Source organism: Aptenodytes patagonicus, chromosome 4 (genome assembly GCF_965638725.1).
Source record: "Aptenodytes patagonicus chromosome 4, bAptPat1.pri.cur, whole genome shotgun sequence".
Classification (NCBI taxonomy): domain Eukaryota; kingdom Metazoa; phylum Chordata; class Aves; order Sphenisciformes; family Spheniscidae; genus Aptenodytes; species Aptenodytes patagonicus.
The window spans coordinates 13,850,115-13,877,343 of NC_134952.1; the positions used below are offsets into that span (position 1 = coordinate 13,850,115).

Here is a 27,229-nt window from a genome sequence, read left to right on the forward strand (position 1 = left end):
CTGGGTATCAAATTGGTCTCAGCTAAGTGAGAAGCTTCAACAGTATGAGAGAGGCCACTCTTGTTTTGATCTGTTCCCTTAAAACCTTCTGGATAACTTTTCAGCAAAGGTTTCCGCTCTAAGACATTTGTCATGGATATCAACTGTGCATATGTATTAATTTTCAGTGTAACTAGGGAAGATACAGAATTGTAATGAAGTCACAAAGTCTACTTGATGATTATCACAGATTTGTAACTCTCACTTAAATTATCTAAGATATGTTGACATTTTATCTTGTTAACAAGATGTATTTTTCTATGTTAGTTAAATGTATAATTTGTATAATTTTGTATATTAAATGTATGCATATTTTAAATTAAAAACTTCATAATTTTAATTATTTTTAACTCTAAAATGGTGGTGGAGCTTCTGAAGTATAGTTGTAAATACAACTGTATCCCTGGATAGCAACCCAGAAAATCTCCATTTTGAGCAAGGGGCCACCTGGTCTGCTAACAGGGTAAGGAAACTGTTACTCCTGAGCTCTTGCTCCTCTTGGTGGAGGAGCTGCCATTCAACTTTTGCCGATTTAATAGAATTAATATGAATTAGCAGAATACTATGGGCTGGATCACTGCTCAGGAAGTGGGAAACCTGAGCCTTCCCCAGCTTGTGGGCTTTTGGATCCACGGTTCCTACATGTCAGGAGACAGTCCAAACCACCCATCTACGGGATGGGCTTTTATGGGGGTAGGAGGACACTGCAGCCAGAGATACAACAGTCATGTAGAGCAGAGAGAGGGAGGCTGACTCAGTGACTTAGTGACTCAAGTCACTCCTCTGGGAGAAAGAAAACTTGGGTGTCTCTCACACTCACTCCCTTTGGGCTGTTCATGCCTTTTTTGTCTGATGATTCTGTTGTAAAATGCACAATAACAAAAATAGGTGCAAAATGTACATCGCATATTCTCTGAGCCCCTGCACCAGGGAAGTCCTGTTCCAGCTCATGATGTTCACACTGTTGCAAGAAGTGTTCCAGCTACAACTGGAGCCAAGCTGGTAAATGATATCTTTCTTGTTGGACTTCTGTTGAAGGTTTTTGTTGTGTGAAGCGAGCATGCCTCTAGGTTTTCTGCTATCTTTCATCTAGTCTATTCGGAATATAATTTGTCATTGATGCTATATCGATATAAAGATTAAAGGTCCTATAGGACGAGGGTGCACTTCCGATCAAGTTCTGTCCCCTTTTCGTCAAGCTATGTCAAGACAGGATGAGATGCAGTGTCTGCAAGAGAATATACCAAAGCAATATATTTCTCCAAAACTGCATACATGTTTTTAGGTAAACTAGCAGGGTGACAGGGTATCAGGCTGTAACTGGGTCTGCTTCTGTAGCACCTAAAACTGCAATTTTATCTTGTAGTGAACAGAAGAACAGTATGCATCTGTTGACTTAGAACACAGTTTTTAATAAACTAAGGGCTACAATATGAAAAAAAAATCCATTTAAAAACAAAGAAAGTCTCTGATATGATTTTATGCTTATTACTAACTTGAAAGTTTAATGCTGTTTTCTAAAGCATTGATTTGACATGTTCTCTGAGTCTTGTGCTCTCCTTATGTATTAGCATTAAGATGAATGTCCTAGCTTAATACTGAAAAAAATATCATTATTCTTTGTTATTTCAAAAAACTGAGCAGTTCTAGAAACCTGAACAATGTTACCTAACTAGATCCCAAGTGTAAACAGAGTCCATCTTTCTTAGCTTTATGGATGTTAAATAAAAGGTGGTCTTCATTCAGCAGACACATGCACTATGTACAACGTATTGGACCTACTATGGGACCATCAGAAATTTTTTTGGAGGTTCAAATTAATCTCTTGATTGGAAAGAAATATCTCATAAAATGAATAATTTTTCCAATACTTACAAAGACATGCAGGTCACACATCACACTCCATACCACCTGCATATTTCACTAACTATCAGGGTTTGATGTCCTGTGGAGGAACAAATTGACTTTTTTTTTTCCCAACATGATCAATAAAACTCAATGTTACCATTATGAACAAAAAAAAAAAATAAAATCAATATTTGTCTACATACAAGAAAAGAATTTTAAGGAAGCAACAAAGCAATGTCCTACAAGCTATACTTATTTTTCCACACACCAGTGAAACCTCCATATGGTATTAGTGTTAATGTGGTAGCAAGGTTTATTAAGCGAGTTGTGGAATCCTGGGCAATATATGCTCAGAAATGTCAGTCATGATGCTGCAACTACTAAAATCAGTATGTTACTAACCAATGATCAGTGAGCTTTTGACTAATTCCCTAACTCCCCTCATGCAAACAACACACAGTGTTCCAGGGCATTCAAGACTGGAGGTACCACTGCATTATAACAAATGCAGAAAAGAAAGGTGTTTTCCCTTGATGTGTTTTGGCAATGCTCAAGTATGTTACATCATTGCTTTTTACATGGTTTTGGTCCAGGGGTAGTTAATTGTTCATGAGAAAGATGGTTATCTGGACTTGCTTCTGATGAAATCCCAGGGACCTCTGTCTTTAACCTCCCACTTTTCCTGATCAATTTATAACTTGCGATTTTTCTCGTGCTGGGACTACCAGGCATGCCTGTGGGCCATAGACAACAGTGCTGTGTGGCTGGGCTTGTATTCAAATGGCATAACCATGTTGTACATGAGCAGTAAACAGGTCTTGTGATTGACCCACTGCTTCAAATCTGCTTAGTCATTTCATCTATCTCAGAGCAGTTTGTTCCAATATATTATTTCAGAGCAATGGAAATGTTCCTTATGTAACTGCTGGGGTATTCAAGGCCTGTCAGAATTGTCTGAGATTGGCTCCATGTGCAGGAGAGGAGTGTCCAAGGTGTTGTGGTTTCAGTGGATGATCTCCTCAGGCATTGTAAGACAGGTAGAAGTGTGAAGATGGACTTTCTGAAGTGGGCTGTGCTGAGACTTGAGGGTAACACATTCTTCACCCCTCCTGCTTTAAGAAACCCTCCTTGATTTTGGGAACTGGCATCCCTCACAGCGATCCTCCGCCTCAGGGTCCCGTGGTTGCCCCTCGTTTGCCGAAGCGAAAGCCAGGCGAGAGCCGGCCAGGGCCGGCCGCCCGGGGATGCCGCCCGGGGTGCTGAAGGGACAGCTCCGCGGGAGCGCGCCGGCCTCCCCGGCTTCCGCGGGGCTCCGCGGGGCGGCGGGCCGGGCTCAGCGGGGCGGCGCGCCGGGCCCCGCGGGCGCCCCGCCGGCTCCGCGGGGGTGTCGGCGAGGCGGCGCGCCGGGCACTCCGGGCTCCGCGGGCTGGACGCCGCGGTCCGCGGAGCCGCCGCCCCCCGGCGCCCCATCCCCGGCGGCGGAGCCGGCGGCGCAGGCAGCGCTCGTCGCGATCACTTCCGTGTCAGGGCCGGCCGCCGCCGCCGCCGTGCCCGCTGCTTGCGCGGCGCGCTGCGGGATCGGACGCCCTCGCAGCGCCGCCGCGGCGGGGGGGCGGCGGGGCGGAGCGGGGCCGCCGTCGTCCCCCCGGGGACCAGCTGCTGCGGCAGGGAGAGGGCAGCGCCAGCCCCCCTGCCCCGGGGGCCTGGGGCTGGTTGTGCTTCCTCCCCCACCCCGGCCACCCCTCCTCCTCTCCCCGCCGCTCCCCCTGTGGCCGCCGACCGACCCCGAGCGGCGGGGGGCAGCGCGGAGCTGGCCCGCCCCCACTCCGCACCGCGGGCTGCCGCGGCCGCGCCCCCCGCCCGCCCCCCCCGCTCGGGCACCGCCGCAGCCTCCTTCTGCGGAGGGAGGCGGGGGGAGTGTGAGTGTGCAAAGTGGGAGAAACTCCCTCCTGCTCGCTGGGGGGCTGGGGACATTCTGGGCTTTGCTTTTTTTCTTTTCTTTCTCTTTTTTTCTTCCCCCCCCCCCCCGAAGCCACGTAGCAGCAGGTGACCGGCACCCGCCCTCCGGGAAGGACCCTGTTTGCACCGGCTGTGTGTGCATGTAGAGGGCTCCCTCCTCCCCCCGCCTCCCGCCCCCCGGATCATTCTTTATACCGGGGGAGCGTGTGCACTGCGGTCCTTGCTCTGGGAATTGCTGCTGCTCTTCCTATTCGTCAAGGGCTTTCCAATCACCTGCCTCTGCCACCCTCTCCTCTCCGCTCTTTGTACTTTATTTTCACGTGCTCTTTACTAACACGGCTATTTCTAAATCCCGCTTGGATTTATTTCTTTCTCTCTCTCTTATTTTTCTTCCTTTTTTTTTTCTTTTTTCTTTTTTTTTTTTTTTTTGGTGTGAGTGTTCCGGGGGGTGGGTGGGGGGAGGGAGGTTAACGTTTGCATCTCCCTAAGGGAAAGATCCCAGCAGCCAACCCAGCTCCGCCACTGCTGCATCCATCCATTCATTTTTATGGTCACTAGCAGCCTATCCCGGTAGTAGAAGGTGCAGTGAAGTGGGAGGCAGAGAGAGAGAGGGGGAGGGAGGGAGAGATCCGGACAGCGAGAATGGCCGAGAGAAAGAGGAACTGGAATAAAGAAGATGACCTGCCTGTGTATCTAGCTAGGCCGGGCACGACAGCCCAGACACCGCGGCAGAAATACGGGGGGATGTTCGCCTCCGTGGAGGGGGCCTACGAGAACAAAACCATCGACTTCGACGCCTACAGCGTGGGGAAGAAGGGGTCCCGGACCCCGCGGAGCGGCAGCCGGCACGACATGCTGGACGGAGGGGACAACTACAGCGAGACCGCCAGCGACATCAGCGAGGTCTCCGGCTCCGTCATCAGCTCCCCGGGAGACCGGGAGGACAAGACCCCGGGCGTGGAGATCAGATACCCCGTGGGGAAAGAGCTGCTGCAGGGCCAGGACAATGGGCAGGTGAGCGGGGCCGGAGCGGGGCCCCGGGCCGGGGGGCGGGAGCCGACGCCCCCGCTCGCCGGGCGAGCCGTGCCGTGCCGTGCCGTGCCGTGCCGTGCCGTGCCGTGCCGTGCCGCAGAGCCCCGCTCGCCGGCGTGGGGGGACGGGGACCGCCTTCGCGGGGGAGTTTCGGCACGGAAGGTCGGGGAGGCACGGACCCCTCCTCCCCGGCACGGTGGTGCTATAGGAAGAGCCTGGCTGGCCCCTAAACTATCTCACTTGCCTGAGCTTAGTGGGGGCGGGGGGGACGACCCCAGAAATCGTTTTCCTTTGTAAGTGATGGCGATGAGTTTTCTCCGTTTCCATTCCTGCCGGTAAAACGCTGCCCATGCCGGGTGGGCTGGAGGGCAGCCCGGGCCCCCTCGGCGCCTCCCCGCCGCCCCCCGCAACAAAGCAGCCCCCGCTGCACGTCTGGGCTCGCCGGGAAAACTCCGCGGAGCCTGTCCCAGGCACAGACCCCAGCTCTGCCCCGGCCCCGGCTCTGCCCCTGGCTCCCCCCCCGGCTCCCCATGCGCCTTCATTGTCTCCCCGGCAGGGAGCGCGTAAAGCGGGAGGGTCTGCCGAAATCTTTGCCCGGGGGGTTTCCCACCTCTGGGGCTGCAACCTGGGCTCATATTGTAGACTTAAGGAAAAAGTGAGTCCGGTGGGACTGGCTAGCCCCTGCCAGCTGTGCTTCTCCATCTTAACCCTGTCTGTGGCACGCAGGCTGGAGGCAGACCTGGGGGGCTGGCTCTCCTGGGAACCGGGGCTGTCATTGATTTCCCCTTAGAAAGAAATGCGTCCTTGCAGTCACATCTCTGCATAGATCCAGCCTTATCCTTAGCACCCAGCCTGGAGGCTGTATGGCCTGTCCACGCTCTGCTCTTTCTGCAGGCTAAACTGAGAGTTTCCACTCTTTTCTCCCTCTCTTCAATTTGAGCATGAATGGGGCGCTGGTCCTCTCTGGTCTGGGGGCTGGGTGCAGGTGCCACACGGCCTCCCGTACAGCCCCGTGGGTGCCTGCTGTGGTGGGACACTGGGGCGAGCAGGCAGGGCTTGGTGGGACACTGCACCTGCAATGGTGCCGCTTCACTGCAACGACCTCAGGGTTGCCTTCAGAGGCTGCCAGCTGCAGTGCAGTCTTCTCTTTCCCAGCTCACCTGAACCCCTGTGTCTTTTCCATCAGGACCCTGGGGCAGTGGGAGGGCACGGCACACCCTGAACGTCCCCCATCTTCTGGGATATCCCTGATACCTCCTCCCCATCTTCCCTGCTTCCTAGTTCAGCCTGGGACTCAGGGTAGTGAGCACATTGCACGCTACCTCCCTGGATCTCACCGTGCTTCCAAAGTTGTCTGGCTGTGGATTGGACTTGGCGGTGGGGGTGGTGAGGAGGAAGTTGGGGGTAAAGTAGGCAATATTTGGTCACTGGCTTAGGAGGGTGCACTGTAAGCAGCAGCCATGTGCCTGACCCCTGCGCAGCGGCGGCCGGAGCTTTTTGCAAGCTGCGAATGGTGATTTCAGGGGATATGTGTCAGGAATGTGGCCTGGGTGGGAAATGCCTTGTATCTGCGTGTGTGTCGCAGGGGTGTGCGCACTAAGAGCCCCTGTCTGCTTGTCGGGGGGATTAACTTGGGTGCAGCTTTGCAGTGCCTTTTACCCGTCCTGCAGTTGTTCATAGAGCCTTAATCAAGCACCTTGGGTGGAGGGAGGCACTCTGTCAGTCAGAAAAGACAGAAAGGTTTCAATTAGCCACTTTTCCTCTCCAACAGCTGCTGGCATAGCATCTACCGGGCCTGACCTGGCTGTGCTGGGCTGTGCCAGCCCCCATGCCCTCCCTGGGGACAGGGCAGAGCAGGGAGCGCCACTGGGACAGTGACAAGGAGGGCAGAGCAGGGCAGTGCCATAGGGGCAGAGCAGGGCAGTGCTATGGGGACAGAGCAGGCATTGCGATGGGGACAGAGCAGGGCAGTGCCATGGGGGTCAGTGCTATGGGGACAGAGCAGGCAGTGCCATTGCCATGTGCTGCGCGGTAGGACCCACAGCCGGGGGTTACCCCCCCCCGGACCCCACCCTGCGGGAGCCCACGCGTGGGACCCCGCCGGTGACCTCAGCGTGCGAGCGGGGCGGTGGCGGAGCTGGGGGGGCGGCGTTTCCCAGCGCCGGTGCGGGAGGGAGGGAGGCTCCGGCTGGATTGATGGGCTGGGAAGGGGGGCCGAGGGGGTAGGGGTGGGGGACAGGAGGGAAGGAAACGCTTCCTGGGTTGAGCTGAGCGAATCCTGCTCCGACCTGCAGCCGGGAGGGCGCTGCTGCCGCCGGGAGAGGCAGCGCTCGCCGACTCCCCCGGGAGCCGCGTCCCTGTTTTATTGCAGCCGGAAAAAAAGGTGCCGGGCTTGCCTGGCTCCCCTTCCTCTGGGCGAGGAAACTTTGCCTCCATTACACAGCTCTGCCGGGTCGCCCCCGCCCCACCCCATCACCCGACCGGGCTCTGAATTATTATTCCTCTTACTACCACCGACATTTTTCCGTCGGGCTCGGCTCGCTCCTCGGGGTGTGTTGCGTGCGCCCGGCGCTAGCGAGAGCCGACATGTCTTACCAGGGCAAGAAGAGCATCCCCCACATAACGGTAAGCGGATCCCGGCACGCAGCGAGCCGCTGCCCTCGCTCCTTTGTTAGCGGGGCGGGGAAGGGCGTGAGGCGGCCGCGCAGCGGCCGCGGCCGCGCAATGCCCCGCGGATGGCGGCGGGGAGCCCGCCAGGCTGCGGGGCCGCGGCCGAGGTTCCCCGGGGCTGGGTGGGTGCAGGCGCCGGTGCCCTCTTCTCCTCCTGCTGGAGCTCCGGGCTGGGAGTTATTTTATTTTATTTTATTTTATTTTATTTTATTTTATTTTATTATTTATTTTTTCCCTTTCCTCGCCCTCCGCACAGCCGGGGCTCAGCGCTGTGTCCTCGTTCGCCAGCCTGGGGCCGGGCGGCGGTGGGTCGGGGCAGGGAGGGGAGGGCCGGCGGGAGGCTTGCCCCGGCGCTGGCGGGGCCGGGGGTCGGGGCCCGGGGCCCGGGGGCGGCGGTGCCGCCCTCCCGAGGAGCAGGGCCCGGGGAGGCTCGGCCGCCGGGCGAGGCAGAACAAAAGAGGGAGGGGACGAGCCGCAGCACAACGTGCCCCCGCCGCCGCCGCCCCCCGGCAGCGGGCAGGGGCAGCGCAGCCCCCCGGCGGGGGCAGGGGGCGGTGGGCCAGGGTGGGCTGGGGGTGCGGAGAGATGGGAGGTGGGGAAACGGGGAGGGGGGGGGGGAAGCGTGGAAAATCAAAGAGCGCCATGATGCCAGCACCAACACCTCTGCGCGCTATTAATACATCAGTCATGGTGGGGATCAGAAGTCGAAGAGTTAATCATAACCATCCTCTTCTGATCTGTGCCTATCTCCCGTTAGATGCTTTCATCCCCGAGCAGGACTACAATAGAGCAGGCTTTCCGTGGCAGAAAGAAAGGATCTGGGATCCTTTGATTCAGTATATTGTTTCCCTTAGATACGCCAGATCGACAGGGCTGGGGATAAAGAATAGGCAGAGCTGGCGGGGAGGGCGGTTTCAGGGGAAATCTCCCCGGGAGTTCGGTCACACAGAGATTTTCCCCAGAGCCTGTGTCGCTCTGCAGGCTGGTGCGTGGTTTCCTCTCGGGGGGCCGGGTCAGTGGGTGATGGGGTCACTGCTGCTGTGGCACCCGGGGTGGAGGTGAGCAGGAAGCAGGGTGAGCTGAAAGAGACTTGGGTTCGTGGAGCTTTCCCAGGAAAGCTGGCACCGCCAAGGGCGCTGGGAAGCAGGGCAAGTTTCAGTAGCTGGAGAATGGGCTGACTGCTGGGTGTGGTGGCTTCCTGCGCAAACCTGACGGTTGAAGGCATTATTTGAGCCAGTGTTACAAGGCTTGTAACATGTAATCATGAGGCTTTCTCATGATTTTAAAAAAATCCTTTAGCCCGAATATTTGGTCAGGAGGGGAACAGCCTCCTTCTAATGCAGAGTTTTAGGATACCAAAATGGTGCATTTATACAGTTTTGCACTATCAACAGGCAGCAGTGCCTGGTGGCCAAAGCTGAGCCTGGGTGTTGCGATGGCTCTTTGGGTGATAGCTCCTCTTGCCTCAGTCCTCAGCGCCTCGTGTGACTTGCAGTTACTGAGGGTACCTCTGGACTGGGGGAGGCCCTGGCTGCCCTCTGGGTGAGTGTCAGTGCTTTGTGTGTGGCTCAACCTTCATCTGCAGCTGGAGTGTAACAGGTTCCCACCCATAGCTAGTTGTTTGCTCTCCAATTTGTTGTAAAAGAAGAATCTGGAAGAATTATGAGTGTTTGCCTTGGAATCAACAGTTCGTTTTAATTTCTTCACTTCTCACAAATTTCCTTCTCTGTGCTGGTGAGAGGATTGCTGGAAAAAAGAAAGCCCAAACCTCAGCCTGCTCTCTTTGAAATGGGATGTGTTGAAGCTTCTATAAATGAATATTCATTAATGCTAGTGTTGAGTTTTGTGACCAAATCAAAGGCATAAATTAACATTAGTGAAGTTGGCAGGCATCAGACTTGGACTGCCTTTTTTATTTTAATGTTTTACACTTCTGGCCCTTCTTCTCCTCCAGCAAAAGCAAGTCAGACACTCTGTGTTATACCTTGTACACGCTGCCCGTCCCACAAGAGCCCACCGGATTTGTCTGCGTGTATCTTCTGAAAGCTGTGTTCCAGTATGGTAAATCAGATATTTCATCCTGCCACTAAGGAAATACATTGGAGCTTCAACCCTTCTGGGCTCTGAGGAAATGTGATAGCTCTGTAAAGTTATGCAACAACAACAGTGATGATGAAATCATATAAAAATGTCATTTGTTACTGTGCTTAACATTCCACACACACACACACACTCCTGCTCTTTGGAGCTACACCAGCTCCTGGATTCATTGTAATAGTGAGCAACGAATTTTTGACAGTGTCTTGTGCGCTGATACTTTGCTGTGGATTTTCTCGTACCAAGCCCGTGTTACTTGCATGGGGCCAGGAGCCATCCCATGAATCCCATGCAGCATCCAGGCTCGCTGTTGTTAGCTGAGCACCAGCACTGCTCCAGTGTAAGGTGCCATTCAGTTGTGAGTCAGACTGGAGAAACTGGGCCCCTTTCGCTGTAACTACTGTGGGAAGGACCTCTGTATTTGAAGCACCAGACCAGTCTCTGGGTTATGTAAAATAGAGATGCACTGAACCAGTAAGTGTAAGCACTTTGGTCATGTCCTCTGCACTGTGTTGAAGTCCTTGGGGGGGGTCTCACTCCCCTGGTTCAGGAGTGTTAGCTGGGGATGGAGCAGGGTGTGCATAATGTAAGGGTGGCCAAGAATGCATCTGCAGGAGCATATTTCTTACGCTATGTAGTACAGTCAGCCACCACATCCATTGCTGAGGTGCTTTTCTGCATGAGGTGGCAATCTTTTGTGCTTCAGTTGTGCAGGTGTGCTCTCACGCAGACCAGATTTTCCAGGATACACCCCCCCGCCCATTGCTTTTAACATCACTATTATACTCCTCTTGTGCAGCATATTACAGGGAATCAATGGGGATGATGACACTGAAAGATCTGTTGCAAATTATTTTGGCTTGTGTGTTTTGGTAGTGCTCGGCACTTTTCAAGCAAGGCCTGAGCCCGGGTGAACTCAAAATTACAGTATATACAGAACACAATTTAAAAAAAGCACGTGGCATGTAAAATGTCTGTTACAGGACTTGTTTGTTTCAGTAGCGATTGCAACCATTAAAAGATAATCAGCGTGAGCTTAGTGAAGAGGAGGTGTGAAGACAACTCTGCTGAGCAAAGGGAGAATAGCTAGTCACCAAAGCAAATGCAAGGAGGGTCATTGGAGAGGCAAATGGTGCCTGTATCTCTTAGAAAAGGGAATAATATTCCTGGGAACGGTCCAAGGGCTGGCATATGAATGGGGGAAGGAATTGCTGGTCCTGAGCTGGCAGACTGTAAGGCATGGGGAGACAGAGCTCAAAACCGAGGTGTTACAGAGGAAGGATCTCACTATTGAGCTTAGCAAGTAAAGAGAAGAGCTGGCACAAGATGAGAAAAAGAAGCAGATGCAGAAAAATGAAGAGAGGCTGGAGAAATTCAGAGGAGTGGGCACGGAGAATAATTTTAGTTGTAGCCTTTTGAATTGATTGACGTGAAGAGAGCTGAGAAATAAGTAGGCTTCAGCTGAACATGGCAGAATACTTTGAGAGAGAAAAAATGCATTCGTCTGGACTTTTGCTGTGTGAGACTTTGGTCTGAAGGGTCAAGAGGGTCAAGATGGGCCACTTTCTGTTTGGCCTGAGCAAAGCGCTGGGCTAACGTGAGGTGTTCTGGTGTGAGACAACAGCAGTGTGAAAGCTGCCAGCTAATTCACTTTGGACACCGGGGGGGACATGTCCTACAGATGCAAGACATGGTGAGTACCTGGAATGGGGAACCAAAGTCCTCGTCTAGGTTTGGATCTATTCCATATCTCCCCTGGCCGTGCTTTTTTCCCCACCCACCTTTGCTTAACAATATGAAGATACACACAGATTGGTGTGTGACTTGCCAAAAGTAGTTTGAGAAGCCTATTGAGTGCTGAGCATGGGAACATGTCTCACATTATTATTCTGCTATTGGCGCAAGATTTGGACTGATTTAGACAGCACTTTTTGTCCTGCTCTAAAACACCAAGGCCTGGGACTTCTGGATCCCTTCTTACTCTTGGATATTTGCTTAATACTCAAAGTTACTTTTTTCCATCTGTAACTGTCTAATAGACTTGTCCCCTCTCAGTTTACTCATCTGTCGATGAACATTTGGAATTCACATTGCATATTGCACTGGACTTCGCAGCTCTGGAGATGCTTTAGCTGTTTCAGTAGAAGTTGTTGGACTTCCAACCACCATTTCTGTGATTCTGTGATAAGTCTTTTCCTGTACTTTTTCTACTGGAGAAAAAGTGGCCACAGTGTTTAAGCCACTTCCATCTGGTGTCTTAAATTACATTCAGAGTAGGTCCTTCTGGTCACATTTCTATGGGGATTGAAACCTTTGGCAGAGGGACAGAAAGAAGGGTTTGGGGCAGTGATGCCTTTAACTGCCACGACGAGTTTGTCAGTCGGTGCCCTCAGCAGGACATCAGGGTTTTCAGCGTCATAGCTGGTGCCACCACGGGGAACCGAGCTGCGTTTTGCTGGAAGCCGGGCAGGTTTGGAAAGGGGACAGTGGCTGTCTGGGAAGACAGCTGATGCGGTGAGGTGGTTGTTCAGCAAGTCTGAATCTCCTTCTTACAAGTGCCGAGGGTGACCGCTGGCAATGAACCACTTTCCTGACAGGAGGTCAGGGTCTGTTTTCTGCTTTGCTGCTATTTCTTTCATAAGCAAGTTTATACATGTGGTAAAAGGGAGAAGCTTCATTTTCCTTTGTGGGAGCAGGAGCCAGGAGAGCCCACTGGCTTGTGAAGCAGTCAGGCACTGAGAGTTAGTTGGGATAGATTTCTTGCTGCTTTTGTAGGTATGAGAGAGATGGAACAGAGATGAGCAGCAAAATAATTTGCAGGTTTTAATCTTGCAACACATAAAGATGGTGGCCTTGTCCCCTGGGACAGAGGTACTTCAGGATTACTTTTGCTTGTCACTTGATGCACTTGTCACAAGATGAAGTTTTGATCTGTAGTGCATGTCCTGATGAGGTTTAAGGCCTCAGCTCTTGCTCATGTTCCTACCGAATAATAAATGTCCCCATTGATTTCAGTAAAGTCTCTATGTAAAATCTCTCTAAGTAAAGCTGATCACCCTTGCCCAGCTTGCATGTGGCTGGCTAAAGGAGTACGCAGTGCTCAGAGCTGAGAGACTGTGGAGGGTTGTTCATGGACCGGTGCTGGTACCATGGGAGGTAGAGCAGCAAGTATTGCAACTTTCTATGACTTGCCGGAAAAGTAGATGTGTGAGGCAGTAAGACATCAAAAAGTGTCTAAGTGCAAGCAATATGCACCTGTATCCACCACGTTTAGTCAATCATGAATTACCATTGCTAACATCATATTCAAGGACATTTTCTACTATTCTGTTTCCCTTGCATCCACCTCCTCTGTCAGAGAAGGGTTCCTTCTGGTCTTAGCTGGGTTTCGACTGTGGCTGGTGCCGAGGCTGATGTGTCCCGGTAACCTGATGCAGGTTTCTGACTAGAACTTAGATAAAACTCATCTTCGGTTCAGTTGCACACTGCAGCCAGCATGCTGTAAATTGCTGTTATTTTTTTTCCAAGTTTAACCTTTCCTGTGAATGGCTTGCTGAGATTTTGAGATCAGCTCTGATTGACGTAACCTGTGTGTAAGCCAAGAGATGGCTATAACAACACACAATGGAAGGTTCAACCCTCCAGCCCATACTTAGGTGAAACCCCTGCTGATGCCAATGAATATTGTCATCAATAAGATGTTTGTTGTGCTTGCCTTCTAAAAGCAAAGCAAAGATGACATTTACAGTGAAGAAATCCCCATGGAGTTAGTAGCTGTAGGAGTAGCCCTTTTAGACTATGTGATTAAGGACTGAAATTGCTAGCTGAATAGAAAGTCAGGTCTCCAAAGGGGAAACAAAAGAACATCAGATCTTTTAAATGAATAAAGATGAATGAATATATTGGCTACAGACCAAGACACAGCATTACTACAATCAACATAATCCTTCTGAAATGAATTGCCATATACTGGCGTGCATTTGTTAAGAAAAGGACCTTAAAAGCAGGATTCTCCATTAGTGGCCTATCGGAAATGATGCCTCAAGGATACAATGTTTTACAAGCAATTCCCTGAGTTGATTCAGGGATCACCCTAGCTAAAAATTACTTCCTATGGAGGGTAACCTAGATGTGAAGTTCAAAAGGAAGGATAGTGCTGATTAAAAGCAGATCTTCTATAAGCAGACAGTACTTCATGAAATCCCATTTACAGCTCTTTGATCCTTGTGAAAGGATTTTAAGCAAGCATTCCTCTTGGGAAGGATGTCTTTCTTCTTCTGCCATTAAGTTTTAAAATGTTCCTTATTTGTAAGTACTTTGTTAAAAGCAAGGTAATTTAACTGTATTGTATCACAACTGGGTCTGAATCTGACCAGCTCTGACAATAGACAACCAAATATATCTACAAAAGAAATATCTTTTAAATCTCTTGTACGTTATGGGCAATAACTCTGTGAGGAGGAATGCACAGAAGCACAGAGGAGCTCTGAGTGCCTCTCTCCATTGTCTGCCAGTGAGACTTTTGCCTTTGAGAAACTTCCCTTGCAAATTGTCTTCTTGTGGAGATTTGGCTAATCAAGGAGAACATAAACTTCAGCCTGTGGCTTTTGAACCTTCCCTCTAAATTGGGGATTCTGTGTCTTTTCTAACTCTCAGTGGCCTTTTTAAAGCCTTAGCAACAAAGGATTCTCAAATGCTAAAAAAGTAAAGATTAATGCCTTGGCTGCAAGTGTGATAACGTAGCCTTATGCTTTCTTATTGTCTATTGCCTTTAATCTGATGTCTTTTAAACCACACACATTTATAGGCGGAGAACTGGAAATACAGGTGGATTTGGAATTTAAGCTGTTTTCAAATGGCTATTTAGCATAATATCCTTAGTCATCTTCAGGGCCATTGACTAATCTGGTTTTTAGAGAATATAGCCATTGTTGCTCTGGAGATGTAAGGACAATGCTATATTCTAGCAAGTCCTTAGAATTATGCAAAGGATGAAATCACTGCTGAGGGTTTCCTTCTCCTTTAGCCCTGGAAAATCTGGGGCTAAGAGTGTTGCAAAGACTTTTTCAGTTGGCAACGGCTGCAATGCAGCAATCGTAAAAGTCCAAATCCAAGAATGAAGCAGTGCTTAGACCCACATGCTGAGTATGTTATATGAAGTTCATTGTAGCTAAATTATAAAGCAAACTGTAAATAATTAAAAAGACATAATTTACTTGATTTAGAGCTGGAAATGTAATAGATAGACATTCCTTTCATGGAAGAAAAGGAAAAATATAATAGCATATATCAGAATTACAGTCTGGGCAGATGCTGCTATTTGATGAAAACACCACTCTTGAAATCCCTTTGAATCTTTTCATATGACTAGAACAGATAATGGCAGATTCTTTCTTTCTCTCCCCCCCCCCCCCCAAGCTCCATCTTGTACGGTAGAGGTGTGGTTTTCTCTGAAAGATGCCTGCAGGTGCAGTACCATGGGTACCGATACTGAAGAGAAGTGTGTGATTTGCTATAACTTTTGCTGCATTTTATTTTGACATGCTGCATAAATTTGAAATAATATTTATTCAGTAAATCTTATGTCACTTTTATTTCTTCTGTTACTGTGTTTTTTAGTAGTTCCAGAAGCAGACTGAGAACTGCATATGTAAAAAATGTATTTGAATTTTGTTGTGTGTAATATTTTTAAATACCTGTAGCTCTGAGTGGAGTAGGTGAATGAAAAAAGGCTAATGTTAAATTTCTTTGCAATTATTCCTGCTCTAACATTTGAATCTAACATTTGGATCATATTTACAAATAACCCAGAGTTGAGTGATTTACTGACCAAAGGAATTTGACTTCACTTGTAATTGCGCAGAGCCCACTGCAGATTTCAGGACTGCAGCAGGGCTCAGGCTCATCATCCGGCAGGTTGATGCAGACGCTGCTTGTCTCTGCTGTCCTTGTACCATTGGGAGCGTATGAAAATATGGACACGCTTCACAAGAGCTGAGCCAAGCTGATTTAAAAAACCTAGCAATACAGGCAATTTGTACAAATTGTGCCAGTCACCAGCTTACAGATGTTTCGTGTTGCTCTTACTGTAATGCAAACAATAGTTGTAAGGGAGCGAAAGCCACCGCCTCGTGTCTGAGCAGCCGGCCCCTCCTCCTGCAGCAAATGTTGCTGAGTTTGTGGCATCTCCTTCTGCTGCCATGAAAATTGCTGTCATGTCACGGACTAAGCTCTGTGGCTTTGCTGCCAGATTAAGCAGGAGAAGCTAGACCGCGATTAGCAAAAAATCACCAGGAAAGCAGCGCGCAGGGTTTGAAAGTGAAGAGCTGTGAATAATAGGAATGGCTGTATCATACTCAGCAGCGAGCTGAGCTGGGAGGTGCCAGAGCGCTTGTAAAATGGAGCTGCAGGGAGACAGAAGATAAGCATCGTTGCTGTGCTGATGCTGTGTCATAGCCAGGCACAAAACCCGGAAGCAAACAGCGTTGCATCGATGCGGTCGCATCATTGCAGCAGCGACGGGTGGAGGAGAGACACCTCAGCTCCCACACCCCGCAGTGATTGCTGAGCAATGGCATGGATTTACAGTGGTGCTTTCCGTACCTCCCATGTCAATGAGAGCTGTTTTTTTTTTCCCCCTTGAATCTTGGCACCTAATGAATTGCTTAGTTTATATGTTCAATACAATACCCCCTCTCTGTTTTGCCATGTTCCCTCTGTCTGTCCTTGGCAGGCTGGAGGGAGGAGAGGGTCCAAGGCAGCTTCCCTTGGCTTGTACGGGGAAGAGCTGGGCTGGCAGCTTCTTGTGCCAGGCAATGCACTGAAAACTTGGTATGGAGCCCTTAGGGCTCAGCAGGCAGGGCACCAGTGACGGAGACATCTGTTAGCTGAATAGAAAGGTGGCAGCCACCCTATAAAGGCTTACACTATTGTCACCTCCTGAGCTGAGTAATGAGCGCATTGTTGTTTGCATTGTGAGAGCACCCGAAGGTCACCCCAGTGGCTGAGAGTACATCTGAGAGCTAGACAAAGAAAGTGTCCTGCCTGGAGGGGGTTACAGCTGGGAAGGGGAAATATGGGCCAGTACTGTGTGATTAATTCATGAGCTTCAGGTCACTCCACCCTGCTTTCCCCAGGGTGCTACAGAGTGTGGCTGTCCTCCAGCGTGGAACATTGTCCATGTAGAAAAGGACTTTGGTCCCTAGTTTTTCTGGACGTTTGGCACTTAGTAAGAAAACTGCAAGCAGGCTGCCTGACATCAGGCCCCCAGTAAATAATAAATGGCCTCTGACCATTCACAGCTGAGCTGCATGCCCGAGGAGGCTAACCTACTCCACAGACCCTGTGTGTGCCCAAATTTCTGTCCGCGATTTCATTGCAGCAAGTACCAGTGACCTAAAACAGTGCAGGAGCGCCCAGGCGTCGGTGGCCGTGGCATTGGTGCAGGGTGGCAGCATCCCTTTGCCTTCAGGCCAGGGCTGTGCCTGTCCTTGAAGCCCATGCTTAGGCTATGGCAGGGAATGAATACTTACATGCTGACCAAGGGTTTGTGTGAAAGTTTATTTCATGAAGAATATCTCAAATTGCTTGTCAACATTAACCCATGCCTCCCTGCTAATCAGTTATGTTTGTATAATTTTTCCAGCATGTTCATGGAAATGCATCTGTCTGGGTAGGTGCACACAGGCATTTGGTACCGCTGCTTTGGCTAAGGACAAGCCACCCCTGGTCCGGAGCAGGGTGTAGGAGGCAGCGCCTGTTTGCTTGGGCACAGCATACTCCTGGGGTGTCCATGTGGCACTGAAACCCCACCTGGGTTGCTTGTGCCCATCAGCACCATCTGTGTAAAGGTACCCTGCTTTGCTTGTGCTCCTAGCTTGCAGCAATCTGTAACGTGTCCTACAGACACGCTGACACCTTGAGCTGTCAAAACCCTTTTTATTCTGAATTTGCCGATTTGCTGGAATGGAAATGCGTGTCGGAGATGTTTCCACATCTATCAGGTCCTGATGAAAGCTGGGTAAGGCTCCATGGCATCTTCCCTGGTGGCTTGGCAAACTACCTCGGGAGCATCAAGATTTGTGGGTTTTTGGCAGCCTCGTCTCCCATGGCTTCCTGTTCCTGGCTGGGGGCAACCTTAGCCACAGGCCAGCTCAGGTGCAGAACCTGCTCCCTTTTGCAACAATTTTGAACGGTTTGTATTTTCTTCTGAGAGGGAAGGTGTAAAGAATTAAAATGTTGAAAGTCTCCATAAAGTGCAGTTTTCTTTCTTCACCAGAATTTCTTAGACCCTCTGAAATTATGAAGGCGAGACTTCGTAGCTAAACATTCAGTAATCCTTTATAAACTGTAAGTAAGGCTTAATTTAGTGGATGACTCACATAATTGAGTGCTTTCTTGAAACTGCATTTGTATCCTTTTTAGTTTCAGATTATTCTAATACCTAGTTTTGCCACTTACATATGTATATTTATATATAAAAACGTATAAAATCCTTATGTCTACAATTATTTTTCTGGGGTTGTACTTCTGCTTTATTTTTACGTCTGTCTTATTTTCCCGGCCTGTTACATTTGTTTCTATTTATTATGCATCTTCTCCTGTTTTAAAAGAAATAAAATGTAGGACATTTTGATGACAGTGTAGATTTTTGACTCATTAGCATTGACAGATGCAGTGCTCCGGGAACGTTCCCTGCCCGTATCAATAAGCTCTTGCCTCTTGTAATTGGACAGTATTAGTGTTTAGGAAGGCAACTGAATGAGCTTAAAAAGAGCTCACAAGATGATGGTCTCCGCAGGTCAGCAGGTAGTGTGATAAATCATCACGGTGAGGAGATGCAACTGCCAGCATATGGCAAAATAACTTACTAGCGTTCAGGGTGCTGATTCACAAGTCCTGCAATTACAAGCGGCAGTAGAGAGCCTGGGGAGAAAACAGGGAGCCTGCTCTGGCAAATTCCAGACTGAGGACTTGCATTCGTCTCCATCCTTTAACGAGAGGGTACCAACATCTGAGGCAGGTCCCAGGGACATATTTCATTGTAGTTCTGGGCCTTCGTTCCCTCCCAAGGTCATCTCGCTGCTGCAGCACGTGGAGAAAAGCCTCAGACCTTCTGTGTACATACTCTTTTGTCATGCGCTGTATTTAAAATGTCTTTTCCCCCCTTTTTTCTCCCCTTAAGATGTCTGTTTCTCCCTTTTTGCTTTTCTAGAATGATATAGAGAGCTATAGAGGCTTCAAACCTGCAAAATGGTCAAATACAAGCTGAAAAGTAAATATGCTACATGTAACTGAGGAGTTACATTGAAGAAAGGTTGTTGTAACACCCCTAACTCTGACTTGGGGCTTTTTAATCAATACATTTTTAGGAGGTCTGTGTCGTTGTCCTGGTTTTATAGATGAGGAAACATATCAACTTCTTTAATTGTTTTCTAAACTGGGAACTTGGGACATGCATGGTTTATATGCGTGAGTCATCTTGTAATTAAACCAAGAATTGAGTCTGGGGAGAGGAGTATAAAACATGGACAAAATGGAGATTCTGAGTTATTGTTTAGTGAGCCAAGGAAATAACTTACAATAAATGGCATTTTTATGTATGAATGGGAAAAGAAGGTTCTGACTGCTTTAGAGTTTTCCAGCATTCACAGTCACTTGGCAGAAGTCTTTCCAAAAGCATTATGTACTGAAGTTACAGACTTTCCCTGTCTCTGGGTAGGTGGTAGAGTGCTGGCGATTCCAGTATGACTTCTTCAATGAGGGAGTTCAAATATTGGTTCTCAGGAATATGCAGAGGTAAAATTTGCTTTCTGTAAAATGTATTTTTTGAGAACAGAGTGTAACCATTTGAATAGAGAAAAATGGAAACAGATGATTGTTGTGAACAGTGCCCCAGCAGACCTGATATTTGAACAGTTCTTCATGGGAAAAAAATGTTTGCTTTCTGGCACTTCAGAAAAACCAGGAGGCAGTAGCTCTGCTGTTTGTATGATATTTCAGGTAAACCAAACTTTGGAGGCTGCACTCCCATCCTCATTCTCGGACTAAGTGAGATACGGCGTGAGGAGCCTCAGTACAGAGTGCCCCCAACTAATCAGCAGCCTTTGACCTGCAGGAATCACAAATTAGACAACAATTCATTCTTCATGCCCACTAGAAACTAGATTTTCTGCTGTGGGTCTGTAACACAGTACAGGAGGTCCAAGCCGTGGACCGTGTCCCTTGACCGCCTCGGTGGAGCAGCCGAGTTGATCCTGCTGAGCTGATGTTGCATAAAGCAGCTCCCCTGGGCAGGAATTTCTGCATTACAGAGCTCAGCAGCCTCTCCTGACCTTGTCCATTCCCATTTCAAGCTCTGTTACTCTTCCAGGGGTGCCAAGAGTCCCAGGTGAGCTCAGCTTGGCTATTCCAGTGTTGGGCAGTTTATTCTGGGGCCTTCTGTTCCCTTTTTGGCCTTTGTACAATAAGGTGGTGGTAAAAAGGGGATGTAGCGGGATTTCAGGTGTTTTCATGTACAATGAGTTCTGCTTTGAGGAAAAAAAGACTGTGATGACCATGAAGCCTCATGTTCCAAAAGTCAGAAATAAATACTCAGTGAAACTATGGTTTTCCTCTCCACTGTCTATGTACCCACCTGAACCTGTGGCATAGACCTTTATATAGGGTAAGTGCTTTGATGTTAATGGCTTTCTATATAATACAAGCCTATTTGGTATCATCAATATGTTATTATGTTTATTTATTTCAACAAACCCACATTTCTTCCTTTTTTTTTTTTCCCCCAGAGTGACCGACTACTCATTAAAGGTGGAAGAATTATCAATGATGACCACTCCTTCTATGCAGACATATACCTTGAAGATGGACTTATAAAGTTGGTTTTTTTAAATATTGAACTTTTTTTGCATGCGTGTTAGTATAGACTACTGTGATGGTGCTGACCTGCAGCCAGCGTCTTGGTTACCTCTAGATGTGGGGCCATAGTAAAGGAGTGTTTAATTATGAAATTCTGTCATTTTATCTTTACTAAGATTAGATAAGTAGAAAATTAATTTACTGTAAGGTGAAGGTATTTGCTTTTCAAACAGTTCAATCCTAGTTTCTTCCAAAATAGTCAAGGCAAGTAGGCTCTCTCAAGATATAATACTAAGGACAATGGATATTTTTCAGTCCGTATATGACAGAAGGCTCATTACAGCTTTTTTCTCCACACCTAATCAGGGTGAATGCAGCCATTCTCTAAAGGATTGTACGGCACAGAAATACGCCCCGTGTTACACAGTGCTAATGGGGACCTACTCCTTCTCAATTCCCCTGTTGGTTAATGCTGAAGCATAGCATGTTCTGTTCGTACAACATTGTCATGCATTGCTCATATGTCCCTTTTGTTTAGCAAAGGCATATAATCTTCACACAATTAGACAGAAAATCCTACTGATTTATGAGGATATAAAATACAGGAACTGAGAAAGTATTCCTTAGGTGAAAAAACATAAAATACATGTTACTGACAGCCTGGGAAACAGTAACAGAGATGTCTATTCATGTAGCTCTACTGGTCCTACCTTGGCTTAGTGGAGATGGGGGTCTTTAGTTTTGCAAAGTTACGTAGTGTGTACGAGCACTCTGATGTACACAAGTGTTGTGGTTTAACCCGGCAGGCAGCTAAACACCACACAGCCATTTGCTTGCTCCCTGCCCCCACAGTGGGATGGGGGAGAGAATCAGAAAAAAAAAAGTAAAATTTGTGGATTGAGGTAAAGACAGTTTAATAGGACAGAAAAGGAAGGGGGGAAAAAACCCCCAATAATAATAATAATGATAAAAGTATATACAAAATAAGTGATGCACAATGCAGTTGCTCACCACCTGCTGACCGATGCCCAGCCAGTTCCCAAGCAGCAGTCAACCCCCCCGGCCAACTCCCCCCAGTTTATGTACTGAGCATGCCGTCACATGGTATGGAATATCCCTTTGGCCAGTTTGGGTCAGCTGTCCTGGCTGTGCCCCCTCCCAGCTTCTCGCTGGCAGGGCATGGGAAGCTGGAAAGCCCTTGACTAGTGTAAGCACTGCTTAGCAACAACTAAAACATGGGTGTGTTATCAACATTATTCTCATCCTAAATCCAAAACACAGCACTGTACCAGCTACTAGGAAGAAAATTAACTCTATCCCAACCAAAACCAGGACAACAAGGATCAAAGCCTTTTTCTTGACTGCTAAACATTTTCACTAGTGACCTAACAAGTTTGGTCTCCAGAGGCTACAATTTAATGCACAGAAACATAATTATGGTTATCTCATAAATAATTCATTGCGTACTTGTTTTCAGAGCTCCTTTTCTTAAGAATGTATCATCAGATTAGAAGTCCGATTCTTTATATATCTGTGGCTACTTACATTATTCATGATTCAGGTTATTATAACAGAAAAAAATTCTGAATGCTTGTACCCATGGACTATGCGCTTTTCTTTTTAATACTGCGCTCTACTTTTCCAGTTGTAGTGTTACTTGCATTGCAGAAGTGGCAAAAGGAGCATATCGTTTTAAGTGGAGAAGGCACAAAATTATGAACACGTATATTTTTTTAATAGCAACAATCAACCAAGTTGTACTCTCTCTGATAGGCATTTTAGTTGAGTCTTTCACTGCTTTTGTTTGTTCAGATGCAGATTTCCCAGTAACACTTGCAAGCATCAGAACTGATATAACAACTAAGTGCATGAGATGCTGCGAGTCTGAAACTGCTGTGGATTTTTTGCCTTGATTCCCGAAACGCAATGGTACTTGGTAGGTAGGTTAGCAATGCCAAGCTTTCAGCTGCCCTGCCATTTAGCAGCCCTTGCTAGGTGCATAGTCTCCCTGTGAAATCCATGCATGGATCCTTACCTCCAGAAAGTATCGCAGCTGGCTGAGATAGCTAGGATTAATAATGAATAGACAGACAAGATCTTAATTTTTAAAATGCCTTTATCTTTGCCTAAGGAGGCAAGTTTATTGTTCAACACCCTGACTCGTTGAGTCGTGCCTGGTTTCCTGGATTTAGATGACACGAGGTTTTTCTTTGTAAACTGTGCAAGAAGTCCTGCTCTGAAAAAGTAGCTGATTTGTGAGGGCAGCCTGGTGTGAGATGGGCTTGGGTCCTAACTGTGTTCAGATGATAAATTCTGCAGTCTAGGGAAGCACTGTATTTTCTGGGATTGGTCTCTTTAGTTTCTCCAGCTGGAACTGCCCATTGTGTCTAAATATTTAACATAGTTGTTAAATGTTGCTCAAGATCCTTTGGAGCAGGACCTTGAACCTCAGGCATCCGCCTTTCAGTTGATGCCCTAACTCTCCAGCTGCAGATCCTGCTGATAACACAGAATTCTTTCCACAGAATGGAGCAGCCACCAAACCACTTAGCCCAGAATAGGCAATAGTGTTCTGGTTTTGCCAGGATATTAAAGAACTGGGTTAATTTTCTTATTCTGCAGTGGAAACTAGTGGAAAATAGAGTGTTGGGTTTCTCTTGCTGACTAATGAAATGAAGTAGGGTCTTTTAAGGTTTATGTCCCTGCAGATTGTCCTGCAGAGAGGAATGTAGATATACCTTGAATGTCTTTGAAGATTAGCTATAGTTTGGAGGATGGTAGATGCTTTTTCCTACCTATCAATGCTCAAACTGGCTCCCTAGGTACAAGGGAGCAGTGGTGCATGTGGATTTTTCCTAGCTGAAACTTAAGCCCTGCACACTCAGGTGACAGCTGAGAGGCAGTTCTCCGGTATCTAAATAGTAATTTAGATATTTAGTAATTTAAATTGCCATTGGTATGTAAATAACATATTTTGCTTACATCTATCCTGTCTCTCATTTCCACATGAGGAAATAAGCCTTGGTCTCCATGCCAAGCGGCCGGTCACGATCCGGTGCTTGCTGTTCTCTGCTCCGTCCCTGCCAAGGGGAAGGGTCGGGTCCCTCTGGGCTGGAGGGGACTAACAAGTGTGCAGGATGAGTGGCTGGGGACGGGGTCTCCAGAGCTGGGCAGGCGATGAGCCAAGTTAGGGGGAGCATCAGATGCCTAAAAGAGATCTGGGCTTGATAATGACAGAAATAACTCCACTGAGTTCTGGGGGAGGTTTTCAGTTTTCTCAGGTTAAGCTTATGAAGAGTTGAAACCTGCTGTTTCCATTGTGCTTTAATCAGCTCATGTATGACAGAATTTACCAGCTCATACAACTGAAGACAGTAGACAGCACCAGCTTTCTGTGAGTCTGAGTTTTCTAGTTGCTGGTGCATCAGAAAACCAGCTCAATCATTTGTACAGTGTCTAGAATACAATTATCTGTGCTATTGTATTTTTTCACCCACAAGTAACTGAACCCCATTCTTATTAACATACACTTAGCATTAACAAGTGAGCAATTCAGGAATCCTGTCACATTATCTCTTACTCTGTGTTCTAGTCAGTCAGAATAAAAATAACCTTGAATGCCAGTGAAGATCAGCCTTCTCCCAGCCTTAATCTTGATGCCAGGGCAAGAGATGAGACAGGCTCCTGACAGGTAATAGCGTAGTATCATCCACAAAGGCCATTTGGTCCCATGTCACTTCAGCGTGGCTGACTTCAGCCATTGCCAAATAAGCTGTTAACTCAACTGTACACTGAAAATAACAAGCAATGAGTCATCAAAAAACTTCCGTACATACTTAGCACTCTTTCACTTCATTAGGATATGTGTTTTCTTGAACGGGGAACTGGTAGGTACTGATTGTGGAAGAAACTAAAAATGAATTGCTTTTGTATTTTTGTGTAGGTTTTCTTTAATATTGTTATTTTCATAGGGTATGTAGTCCTTGGAGTGCAATTCCACCTCAGACATATTTAAAGGAGATTGGTCATCGTAATTTTTTTTTTCCCAGTTCAGTTTTTTAGCCACCCGAACACTGTACAAAGGTTGAGGATTGTTCTGATTAAAATCTGGGGAGTGGATTCAACTAATGAAAGTTAGTGCAACACCATTATTATCCGTGGGGCTACCTAACTTTATACAAGCTTTCAGTGTGCTCATGGGTTGGAGTGCTTTATGGTATGCCTTTGCGAGTCCGATTTTAACAGCAGAGAAGCTTCTTGCAGCTTGTTTGTGCACTTGGATGTGCTGGGCTGCTGCTGGCTTTTGCATACATATCAATTCCCTGTTTGTCATGGTATCATTAGCGCTCCTCACAGCTGTAACAGGTTATGACATGCTCCCAGTGCTATACGCGTTGATGAATATTAGACGCCAGACAGAGTGTTGTATGGCTGCAAGCCGTGATGCTATCAGCTCTCACGAGTAAGCCCTTTTGGATTTGTTCAGTGCTGAGCGGCTGAGACCCAGCTCGGGATGCTGGCGGGGAGTTTGCTCACCAAATGGCTGTGCTTCCCTCCAGCCAAAACCCAGAGCACCGGGGGAGCCAAGCTGCTGGAGGTGACATTTTTGCATAGCATATGAAACAAATTCTTGACCTCTTGGGGCTATTTATTAACTCTGGCGGTTTGGCCAAATTCCAATGTGAATAATTATCCCTGGTTTTTTCACTGGTTTTAATTAACGGTTATATTCATTTTCGGTTCTAGCTTGTTGCGATTGGCTGTTAATCAGTTGCTGTGTTTTGCTCCGTAGGTGGGAGTTGCTTTTTAATATGGGAGAAACAGATTCAGCAGCTCAGATGTCTGGGGTATTTGTTTAGCTGTGGATAAATGTTATTTTATCCCAGACAAAAGGAAATTAAGACAAGGACTGTGTGTCTGTAATACGAGATAAACTAAGTGAACTTAAACTACCTTCTAGTGATCTCTAAGCCCAAATATATTACAGCGTAGCAATGCAGAGACATGGCTTCCACACAGACCCATACATTTTCCTGTTTGGCACCATGCAAAGTAGACAATAAAAATGTAATGTGGCTTTAAAAGTTAAAGGTTAATTTACTCATAGTTGTGTCCATGAACACTAAAAGTATTTTGATTGTAAGTGTCTGGAGTTTGCTTGCTATCAGCATGGGGGACAGGTTAATATTTTTAATAGTGAAAAAAAAAAAATACCCTGTTTTGAAGAACTGAAGGGGAAAAGATTGCAACAGGTAGTTAACATTTTTCCACACAGTTATGCAGAATGTTTCACTAAGTTTTAACTGTAAGAGGAGGATGAAGAATATGTGACATGGTAGATTAAAGGTGTTTGGGTCTCTTAAATATGTATTTCTGTATCTTAGGATATTTAGATTTCTTTTTAAGGATAAATTTGCATTGCTTGGTTACAAAGTAATTATAACTCCTTTCTGACGTGCCTTGTACTTCTGCCATATATTTACAATTCCAGCTTGTTGTCATATTTGATTTATGGTTTTCTGTTTTCATTTAAGAACTTAATCTACAAAACTGGAGCCTCCAAAACAGCGTTAGCTGTACATATTTGTAATTGTTTAAAGATAGGAATCATATAAAAAAAATAATTTTTTTTAATGCTGGTGCATTACGGCTTCTTTATTGGCCACTAGAGCAATGCAAAGCAACCCGAGCATGCGGCTCAGCTAGGCAGGCTCGCGGATGCTTTGTTCTGCTAGTGCCGTGCAGAGTGGCCAGAGCGGGTGTTTGAGCTTCACCTTTCCTTTGGGGTCCCAGTTCTTTCTGTATAACCCCTAGGTTCCTCTCCCTTACAGGCCTCAGATAGCTTCTGTCCCCTGTGCTTCTTTGTTTAAGTAAAATAATATTGGCTTTCCTTGCTGCCTAGGCAAATAGGAGAGAATCTGATTGTTCCTGGAGGAGTCAAGACCATAGAGGCTAATGGGCGCATGGTTATTCCTGGGGGAATAGACGTCAACACTTACCTGCAAAAGCCCTACCAAGGAATGACTGCTGTTGATGACTTCTATCAAGGCACAAAAGCAGCGCTAGCAGGGGGCACCACCATGATCAGTGAGTACTAGCAATACTAACTCTTCCCACCCCAAGCTGAAGCTCGTGTAGCACATCTGGGGATAGCTACAGGAGGCTCCATGCTGATTTTCTGAGATCTTCTGCAATGAATCTTCAAATTTCTGGGCACTGTGTTGGAGATCCATTCATCATTGCCACCGAGGGTTGGCCTGAAAATGAACCTACCCTCAGAGAGAAACAGTGGCATGGGGAATTGTCTCTTGGATTTCCCTCTGAAATACAGAACAAGCACTGAGGGATAATATACCTACTCTTGGGATTTTTGAAAAACAATGTAATAAGTGCTGTAAGTATATGGCACAGAAAATCTGACAATCTGTTCCCACCTAGTGATGTGTCAGAGGCTTTGGAAATAACAACATGCTTATTTATGAACTTGGGTTTGGCACCAGGAACTGAGGAAGTCCTTACCAGAGATGTCCTGGAGGAACATCTTTCTTGGTGGAAGGGAGAAATATTTCTAGTTGTTAAAGACCCTTCTTCTCTCTACCAGATGGCAGGACAAGGTTTATCTCTTTCCTACTCGCAGTGGCTTGGCCCTTGGTTTGACTTTGTGAGGCAGTTGTTCAGGTGGCATAAATGGTCTTAGCTTCCTTGTGCAGAGGAGCTGCCCAGTGGG

The 27,229-nt window shown here is 47.4% G+C and overlaps 1 protein-coding gene across 2 annotated transcripts in view; it reads left to right on the plus strand.

Annotated features, from left to right (window-relative positions):
• Window positions 1-4,319: 4,319 nt before the first annotated feature.
• CRMP1 (collapsin response mediator protein 1) overlaps window positions 4,320-27,229 on the plus strand; it is a 51,491-nt gene continuing 28,581 nt past the window's right edge. The window contains exons 1-3 of one of the 2 annotated variants that reach the window (XM_076335919.1): window positions 4,320-4,860; window positions 20,433-20,521; window positions 26,405-26,589. In XM_076335919.1, coding sequence (XP_076192034.1) covers window positions 4,489-4,860; window positions 20,433-20,521; window positions 26,405-26,589 — 646 coding nt within the window. In that variant the 5' untranslated portion in view covers window positions 4,320-4,488. Of the gene's footprint in view, window positions 4,861-7,158; window positions 7,504-20,432; window positions 20,522-26,404; window positions 26,590-27,229 lie in introns of those variants that run through there. The other variant, XM_076335920.1, reaches the window with a different exon arrangement.